The sequence below is a fragment of the Mesoplodon densirostris genome, chromosome 3 (assembly GCF_025265405.1).
Source record: "Mesoplodon densirostris isolate mMesDen1 chromosome 3, mMesDen1 primary haplotype, whole genome shotgun sequence".
In the NCBI taxonomy this organism is placed as follows: domain Eukaryota; kingdom Metazoa; phylum Chordata; class Mammalia; order Artiodactyla; family Ziphiidae; genus Mesoplodon; species Mesoplodon densirostris.
The window spans coordinates 94,945,038-94,954,715 of NC_082663.1; the positions used below are offsets into that span (position 1 = coordinate 94,945,038).

The 9,678-nt window shown below is 43.2% G+C and overlaps 1 protein-coding gene across 1 annotated transcript; it reads left to right on the plus strand.

The window, feature by feature from the left end:
- The first annotated feature begins 861 nt into the window (after nt 1-861).
- LOC132486804 (tigger transposable element-derived protein 1-like) lies at nt 862-4,910 on the plus strand. Its single transcript, XM_060094375.1, has 2 exons — nt 862-1,132; nt 4,471-4,910. The coding sequence occupies exons 1-2, from the start codon at nt 862-864 to the stop codon at nt 4,908-4,910; spliced, it is 711 nt and encodes a 236-aa protein (XP_059950358.1).
- The last annotated feature ends 4,768 nt before the right edge of the window (nt 4,911-9,678 follow it).

Here is a 9,678-nt window from a genome sequence, read left to right on the forward strand (position 1 = left end):
TGAGAGTAATGATGAAGTGTGAATATCTTTGTATCACATAGTAATAGACAACAGAACGTGTCTACTGGGGAAGAGTCAATAACCAACCAAATGGGCAGAACGACTCAGCCAGTTGATGTTAGCCAACCTCTGTTCTCGGCCACCCCTGTGCTCATACAATGGGCTTTTGAATGAAGTAATTATGGTGGGAGATATGAAGGCCATGATGGACCCATTGGCATGGGGTCTCCCCATTTGGGCTTATCTAGCTGCTGCTGAGTGGTTGACCTGTCAACAAGTCTGATGCTGAACTCCTGTTCTGGTAGTATCCCTCAAGGTGAACGATCAGGCCCTTGGTGGCAAATTGGCTAAATTGAACCCCTTCTACCCTGGAAAGAGCAATACTTCATCTTGGCTGATAGATACATATTCTGACTGTGTTTGTCCTTTCCACCGCAAGGCCCAGTCAGAACCACTAACCAAGGGCTCACCCCCAATGTTTGACTCACCAACATGGGATTCTGCATAACATCACATAGGACCAGGGACATACTTTACAGAAAAAAATGTGGGCGGGAGGCATGTGGCCATGGAATCCACTGATCATACCTCATCCCACATCATTCGTAAGCTGCTGGAATGAAGGGCCACTTGAGTTCTCCAGGAAACAGATGCCGAGTTGGAGCAGGACTGCAAGAGGCTATAATACCTTTAAACGATTAAGGGGGCAAGAACTGGGCAGGGAAAGCTTTCAGACTATGATGCAATTTGACATGTGTGAAAAAAGAAGAGAGGAAGCAGCTTTGGGGAGAGCAAGACAGACCACAGTGTAGATCTGACAGACTCAATGGGGAACACTCGAGAGTCCCTCATGGGGCAGAAATGCTTAGTCATTGGCTGAGGGCAGCTGGGAAGAGTGTGGCCTTGACTCAGAAGCTGAGGCAGAGCTTGAAGGTGCTAACAGGTGGACACTGTCACCTGAATGCCCTCCTCGCAGCTGAACAGCCAGTGCTTTTCTTGAAGGGAAGCTGGAGTGGCACACTTCCACTGCTGCCACCGTCCCCACCTGTGCCCTCTGATCCACCTGTTCAGGGAGCAGCTTCTTCCAGGTTTCAGTGGCCTCTGTTCATGAAGGGAAACTTAAAAGAGGGAAGTTGGGGATGATCTACAGCCCTCACTGCTGCAGGTGATCCTGAGGCTGCATCTGGTGCTTGCGGTTTCCCTCCTACACTATCCATTCTAAATTCCCTTGCTTTCAGTTAGCATTTCTGCTGGGTTTGGTGCCTTACCTGGTGGTGTGACTCAAGCTCTCATTCCTGCGGGGTTTGAGCCCCTGATAATTCTACCCTTCTCCAGTTAGTGCTGTTGCACTTGTCCGTATACAGTCAAAATTAGGCAAAGGAGTGCCCAGAGATGTCCAAGTGGATCACTTGAATTCCACACATATCCCTCCTGGTCTCCACCTCCACCTGCTAATCAGGGTCAGTTATCTCTGCTGTGATGGTGGCCATTCTTTTTGTCTCTTGGTCCCTGGACACAGGAGTTCAAAGTATCCAGGTTACAGTCTTGGCTTTTGGTTCAATGAGCCCTTTATTGTGTTCCCTGACAAAAGTGTTCTCTCCCATTTTTGGACTGGGACTTTAACCCTGCACAGAGCTGTGAGATCAGGAAGCACAAAATGTCCCAGCGAGACATTGGGAATGATGACCAGTGGGGCTATTTCTATTTTTATGCTTTGGTCCTGTATCCATGTAGTCTTTTTAGTAAGGAGTAAAGGTCTCTGATTTGGTGTGTCTACATCCTCAAGGATGACACCCATTGTCACAGAGTATTGCCTCTGAGCTGGCATTCCAGCCCACACAATACACAGTGGAAGGCAGAGGTGAAGCTCATTGTTGAATACAATAGGTTTAAAGAAAAGACTGCATACTGAGAATGGGGCTCCCAGTTTCCTTCTCAGGATGGGCTGATTCTCAAGACAGATGTAGCCAGAGAGGAGATGGGAAGTTTTGATATATTGATATTTGATAGCACCTAAATAAATGTCCAGTTCTCTGCTGGTGGAGAGATCTCTTTTAAAATCAAATTATCTGAAATGTTTGAGCATTTGAAAAATAATAATTGTAGGCATTTGGCAGATATGATGGGGCACAGAGAAAAGTTAAGCATAGTACATAGGAAACTAAGAAAATAGGTTTTTAAGAAAAAAACTACTTGCTAACTTCTAAATTTAATTATTTGTTGTATTTATTGTCTCCTACTGGAATATCAGAGCCAAGGGGCCCAGGAACTTTGTTCACAAATCTTCCAGATGCTTAGAGTGGAGCCTGCCACTTAGGGGAGTTGAAGAAACAACAGTTGAATAGTTGAACAAAAAAAGAAAACAAGCCATGTTTAGCTCTGGTTTTCATTTTCATAACCCCATGGTGCCTTGGAATATAGTAAGTGTCAATAGATATTTGTTGAATGGGGTTGAATTATTTGATAAATGCTGAGGAGTAAAATATACCTTAAGCTTATATTTTATCCTTTCAGTGTCACTTTGACCTCTTTAAAAATTATTTTAGTTATCGCCATATATATATATTGTAATAATATAACAGTTAATATAATACAATCCAACTATATGACAGTAATGGAAAAGGAATCCTTTCCAACAAAGATATGTTGTTCAATATAAACACTTATTCTTAAAAGCATTTGTTTTATGAGTTGCTTGCTTGCAGGCAACACAATGATGTAGTTTTGAAATTACAGGCATACCTTGTTTTATTGCACCTCATTTTTAAAAATTGTACTTCACACATATTGTGTTTTTTACAAACTGAAGTCTTGTGGCAACCCTGCATCAAACAAATTTATTGGCGCCTTTTTTTCCAACAACGTTTGGTTTGCTCACTTTGTGTCTCTGTCACATTTTGGTAATTCTCAAAGTATTTCAAACTTTTTCATTATTATTATATTTGTTATGGTGATCTGTGATCAGTGATCTTTGATGTTACTCTCTAATTGTTTTGGGGCACCACGAACCATGTCCATATAAGATGGTGAACTTAATCAATAAATGTTGAGTGTGTTCTGACTGCTCCACCAACCAGCCATTCCCCACCTCTCTCCTTCTCCTTGGGACTCCCTATTCCTGAGTCACAACAATATTGGAATTAGACAAGTTAATAACACTACAATGGCCTCTAAGTGTTCAAGTGAAAGGAAGAGTTGCACATCACTCAATTTAAATCAAGAGCTAGAAATGATTAAGCTTAATGAGGAAGGCATGTTGAAATCCAGGCTCAAAGCTAGGTCTCTTGCACCAAACAGTTAGCCAAGTTGTGAATGCAAAGGAAACTAGTTCTTGAAAGGAAATGAAAATTGCTATTCCAGTGAACACACACATGATAAGAAAGCAAAACAGCCTTATTGCCCATACGGTGAAAGTTTTAGTGGTCTGGATAGAAGGTCAAACCAACCATAGCATACCCTCAAGCCAAAGCCTAATCCAGAGCAAGGCTGTTAACTCTCTTCAATTCTGTGAAGGCTGACAGAGGTGAGGAAGCTGCAGAAGAAAGGTCTGAAGCTAGCAGAGGTTGGTTCCATGAGGTTTAAGGAAAGAAGCCATCTCCAAAACATAAACGTGCAAGGTGAAGCAGCAAGTGCTGATGTAGAAGTTGCAGCAAGTTATCCAGAAAAGCTAGCTAAGGTAATGAGGGTGGCTACACTAAACAAGAGATTTTCAATGTAGAAGAAACAGCTTTCTGTTAGAAGAAGATGCTATCTAGGACTTTCATAGCTAGAGAGAAGAAACCCAGTGCCTGACCTTCAGTGCTTCAAAGGACAATCTGACTCCCTTGCAGCTGGTGACTTGAAGTTGAAGTCAGTGCCAGTACTCATTGATCCTTTTGGAAGTCCTAGGGCCCTTAAGAATTATGCAGATCTTTTCTGCTTGTGCTCACTAAATGGAACAACAAAGCCAGAATGACAGCACATCTGTTTACAACATGGTTTACTGACTATTTTAAGCCCATTGTTGAGATCTACTGCTCAGAAAAAAAGATTCCTTTCAAAGTATTACTGCTCATTAACAATGCACCTTGTCACCCAAGAACTGTGATGGAGATGTACAGTGAGATTACTGTTGTTTACATGCTTGCTAGCACAACATTCATTCATTCTCTAGCTCACAAATCAAGGAGTCATTTGTACTTCAAGTCTTATGCTTTAAGAAGTACATTTTGTAAGGCTATAGCTGTCATAAATAGTGATTCCTCTAATGGATCTGGGCAAAGTAAATTGAAAAGCTTCTGGAAAGGATTCACCATTCTAGATGCCATTAGGATCATTTTTAATTCACAAGAAGAGATCAAATATCAACATTAACAGAAGTTTGGAAGTTGATTCTAACCCTCATGAACAACTTTGAGGGGTTCAAGACTTCAGTGGAGGAAATATCTGCCGATGTGGTGGAAATAGCAGGAGAACTAGAATTAGAAGCAGAGCCTGAAGATGTGACTGAAATGCTGCAGTCTCATGATAAAATTTTAATGGATGAGGAGTCACTTCTTATGGATGAGCAAAGAAAGTGGTTTCTCCAGATGGAATCTACTCCTGTTGAAGATGCTGTGAAGATTGTTGCAGTGACAACAAAGGATTTAGAATATGACATCAACTTAGTGGGTAAAGCAATGGCAGGGTTTGAGAGGATTGACGCCAATTTTGAAGGAAGTTCTGTGGGTAAAGTGCTCTCAAACAGCATTGCGTGCTACAGAGAAATCGCTTGTGAAAGGAAGAGGCCATTGACGCAGCAAACTTCATTGTTGTCTTATTCTAAGAAATTGCCAGTCACCCCAACCTTCAGCCGCCAGCACCCTGATCAGTCAGCAGCGAGCAACATCGAGGCAAGATGCTCCATTAACAAAAAGATTTCAACTCACTGAAGGCTCGAATTATGGTTAGCACTTTTTAGCAATAAAGTATTTTTAAAATTAATCTATGTACATTGTTCTTTTTAGACATAGTGCTATCGCACACTTAGACTATAGTATAAGGTAAAGATAACTTCTGTATGCACTGGGAAACCAAAAAATTTGTATGGCTTGCTCTGTTGCGATACTCACTTTATTGCAGTGATCTGGAACCCAACCCGAAATATCTCTGATGTATGTCTATACATTTTCCTCAACAAGTTCAAAGAACTTTCCATGCTTAAAATTCTCACAATAGAGTGACAAAGGCATTATGTCCCGGGAATTCTTATGCATATTTTATAGATGGGAAAGTACAAAGGCAGAGCCAGGCACTGGTAGAGGTAGAGGACTCCCTAGTGAGAAATGGGGTACTGAGTTGTGAAAAAATGTGGCATTTAGGACACTCTGAGGACAGAAAGGGAATGATAAAGCTAAAACATCCAAAACCTAGTAGGAAACCCGTATGAGAAAGACTCAGCTTCCTCTGGATCCAAAGGGCAGAGAGATACAATTCTTGCCTTGCAGTAAAGAGTGAACCAATAAGGAATGACAGATCTGTCCAATTGTAGTTTATAGCTGAGAGTTTTCTGAGGTGTAACAAAGCAGATTGTGTAATTTAAATAGCTGATTCTGTTTGCTTTACTGTAGGAGAATATAGGTAAAGTGGAAGGGTATAATGCTGTGGATTCTAGGGAAGCCATCTTTGGATGGACAACTTCTCTGCACTTCCTGTGCTACAGCAGTCGAAAGACACCAAAGTTGCAAATTCCTTGAAGAGTTGAAAGCGAATCATGCAGGGAAGTAGCCTGAACTTCCTGAGACGTATGTTGTCTCAAGAACCTATTAATTCTGTACTATAATCAGCAGTAGATGATTTTGAGTAGAGCCAAATTTGATTATCTTTTCTTTGCTACTGCAGATCCCAATTTCCAAGTTGGTTAGTGGAAACGGGAGTCAAGAAGGAGGGTAGGAGGCAGATGGACAACTGGACACCCACAGTGACCACCATTTCGTGGAGATCCTTCTATTTGAGTATTACGCTGCATCAGATGTTCAGTACATATTTCTTATTTATTGAGAATCTTCCATGTACCAGACACTGTATATGTGAACTGAAGAATGACAGGTTAAGGAACTTGCCCCAAGGTTACACAATTAGTGAATAGCCAGACAGGAATTTAAACCCAAACAGAACAGAAGTGAGTGAAATTAAGCTCCTGTGTTGAGGGAAACCTGTACTCTTACATATTATGATCATTCTGCTTCTGCCATCTTCATGCAAGCACATCAGTCTTCCTGGTTTAATTGCCATTGATCCATTTTTTTCCCATTCTTACAGCCAAAGGCCTATATCAGTTCTCAGTGGACTGCTGCCACCCTCTCTGCTCACTCCCTTTTGCACGGGAGGGCCAACATCATCTTTTCAGAGTGCTGTGGCATCTCCAGAACACAGCTGTCATTCTCCAATTCCTTTTAACATAAAATCAAAAATTTTAAATTATGGTCTTATAGACTCTCCATCAGGCGAAGAAAAGTCCTTATTTTGCCAATTTCTGTCATTGCCCATTTGCTTTGGCACACACTTTTGGCTTAGGAGGATAAACCAATTTGCTTTTGAACAATGCACAAGCCAAACATGGGCTTTGGACACCATCTAAATTCTTCTTTCCCTCCTGCCCCTGCTGATATGTGTGCCCTTTCCACATGACGTCCACCGGGCCCTGGTACCTGAGTCCTTACCAACAGAGAGGAGGCCATGGTCTTTATTCATCCAGGTCCCCACCTGGAATACTCCTCCCAGCCCCACTCATACACTAGACTGAGGGTCTTCCATGCCTGTCATTGGCCCTGCTCTCTGTTTTCCTATTGTGAATATTCATGCATTATTATTCGTTCTCCTTAAACCTTCCATCACTTAGTCAAACCTCTGATTTCCTTGTAGCTTTATGCTATTTTGATAATTTTGTGTTTTTTTAAGTGAAATATCCGAGTTTAGAACTTAGAACTGGGAGCAACATTCGAGGTCCTCTAATCCAATCCTCTCAATTTAATTTGTCCAGTTTATGATGTAAAGCATTTCGTAATTTCAAAAGTCATATAATTTTCAGTTCAGGAAGCTTTGAAGACAGAAAGGAAAAAACAAAAACAAGGATCACATGTAATATTACTGTCCAATGATAACTGTTACCGATATTTTGATGTACACATTTAAAAGAAATATTGTTATGCCTGTTATTAAGTATAACAATATAAATATTGTTATACTTAAAAAATATAAGTATGAACATTTTATGTCCTTCATGTATGTTTTTCTTTTAAGATATTTTAATTAAGCATGTAATAAATAAGTGCATACTCATTAAAAATTTTAACAATGTAGATAAATTGAAATTTCCCCTTGATTCCTTTTCCCCCTTCACCTCCCCAATCTGTTTTCTCCTCAGACATAATAGCTGTTATCAACTTAGTGTGTGTATCCTTTCATATCTGTTCCTCTATATTTATATACCCATATATACATACATACATATTTAGTTTTTCTTATATATTTACATTAACTGTGTCATTATCTGTGCATTGGTCTGAAACTTGCATTCTTTACTTAGTAATATGCTCTAGACATCTAACCATGTCAATCTATCATTTTACTCTGGATCCTGACAGAAAATAAATGGCTCAAATAAAATTCAGTAATTTCAGGGGAGTTTGATAACCTGAACTTCATGGCCAGGGTGTAGGGAGACCATAGGGGACAGTGCAGTACCCTGAGATGAGTAATAATGAGAGCGTTGTTGTCACCTCTGGGCCAGGACAGAGGAGTTATAGGGGGGGAGCGAGATGGGGTTTGGGGATGGCGGGAGAGAGAGAGAGAGTGGGGGGGAGGGAGGGAGGGAGAGGGGGGAGGGAGGGAGGGAGGGGGAGAGGGAGAGAGAGAGGGTGGGGCAAGGGAGGGAGGGAGAGAGGGGAGGGAGGGAGGGGGAGAGAGAGAGAGAGAGGGTGGGGCAAGGGAGGGAGGGAGAGAGGGGGGAGGGAGGGAGGGAGGGGGGAGGGAGAGAGAGAGGGTGGGGCAAGGGAGGGAGGGAGAGAGGGGGAGGGAGGGAGGGGGAGAGGGGCGAGGGAGGGAGGGAGAGAGGGGGGAGGGAGGGAGGGAGGGGGGAGGGAGAGAGAGAGGGTGGGGCAAGGGAGGGAGGGAGAGAGGGAGAGGGAGGGAGGGGGAGAGGGAGAGAGAGAGGGTGGGGCGAGGGAGGGAGGGAGGGAGGGGGAGAGGGAGAGAGATAGGGTGGGGCGAGGGAGGGAGGGAGAGAGAGAGAGGGAGGGAGGGGGAGAGGGAGAGAGAGAGGGTGGGGCGAGGGAGGGAGGGAGAGAGGGGGGAGGGAGGGAGGGAGGGGGAGAGGGAGAGAGATAGGGTGGGGCGAGGGAGGGAGGGAGAGAGAGGCGGAGGGAGGGAGGGGGAGAGGGAGAGAGGGAGAGAGAGAGGGAGAGAGGGAGAGAGCTAGGGTGGGGTGAGGGAGGGAGGGAGAGAGAGGGGGAGGGAGGGAGGGGGAGAGGGAGAGAGGGAGAGGGAGAGAGAGAGAGGGAGAGAGAGAGAGAGGTGTGGAATAGCCTGCTTGGCAGGACCAAGATCTTCAGTGGAGGGAAGCAGTCAGTATGCACGAATTCCATAGGAAGAGAGCCAGGGAAATAAGAATCCTTCCTTCTCCCTCCTCCCTCTCTGTTATGGATTAAACATCATATATCCTCAAATTGATATGTTGAAGCCCTAACCCCCAACATGACAGTGTTTCAACATGGAGCCTTTGGGAGGTAATCAGTGTTAGATGAAGTCATAAGGGTGGGGTCCTCATGATGGGATTAGCGCCCTCATAAGAGAAGATGAAAGGGCTTTCTCATTCTCACCCCACACACAGGCACTGCGAAAAGGCCATGCTAGCACACAGTGAGAAGGTGGCCATATGCAAGCCAGGAAAAGAGCTCTCACTAGAAACCAAACCCTGCTGGACCTTGATCTTGGACTTTCCAGCTTCCAGAACTGTGTGATAATAAACGTCTGTTGTTTAAGTCACCCAACCCATGGCATTTTGTTATGCAGCCCCTCTGATCTTGGAGGGAGGTCCTTGTTGGCTGAATACAGTGGGAAGCTGGAGAGCTAGAGAGTTGTTGATGCAGCCCATCTATGTCAGCCTCCCAAGGCACAGCAGGCACATTCATGCAGATTTAACTCTTCTGTAAATTTTCAGTGCCTGTAGATGACAGACATTGTTCTAGGGGCGAGAGAATAAGGTAAAAAAAAAAAAAACCACTATCCTTCAGGAGCTCACATCCATTAGTATTGGAGTCAGTGTTCCATAGAATGCAGAATATTTCTTAGCTTGCATGTGTGAGTTTGTTAATGATTTGTTACTGATGGGAATTTATGCCACTTTAACTTTTCCTTATTTAAACAGTGCTTCATGAATATTCATGTTTGTGCATCTTTCTGTACATAGAATAATACTTCTCTCTGGTAGATACTAAGAAGTAGAATTGCTAGATTAAAGGAAATAGGCATATTTAATGTTAAATAGGCTGATCTAAATTACACTTCTACAAATAGGGTATGAGTACTTACCCCTCTTCCCTCAGTGATAGTTATTGTCATTCTCTCAAAGTGTACCAATCTGATGCAGGGCAGAGGGAGGCTGGGGACCGGCATAGTCAGTGATTGTTGTTTGAGTTTGAATTTTGCTGACTTCTGGTA

Excerpts from the sequence above, each read along its gene's own strand:
- LOC132486804 (XM_060094375.1), top strand. The coding sequence starts at position 862 with ATGCTTAGTCATTGGCTGAGGGCAGCTGGGAAGAGTGTGGCCTTGACT. Across the intron at positions 1,133-4,470 it reads GGGAAACTTAAAAGAGGGAA|AGCCTGAAGATGTGACTGAA; the intron begins GTTGGGGATGAT and ends AATTAGAAGCAG.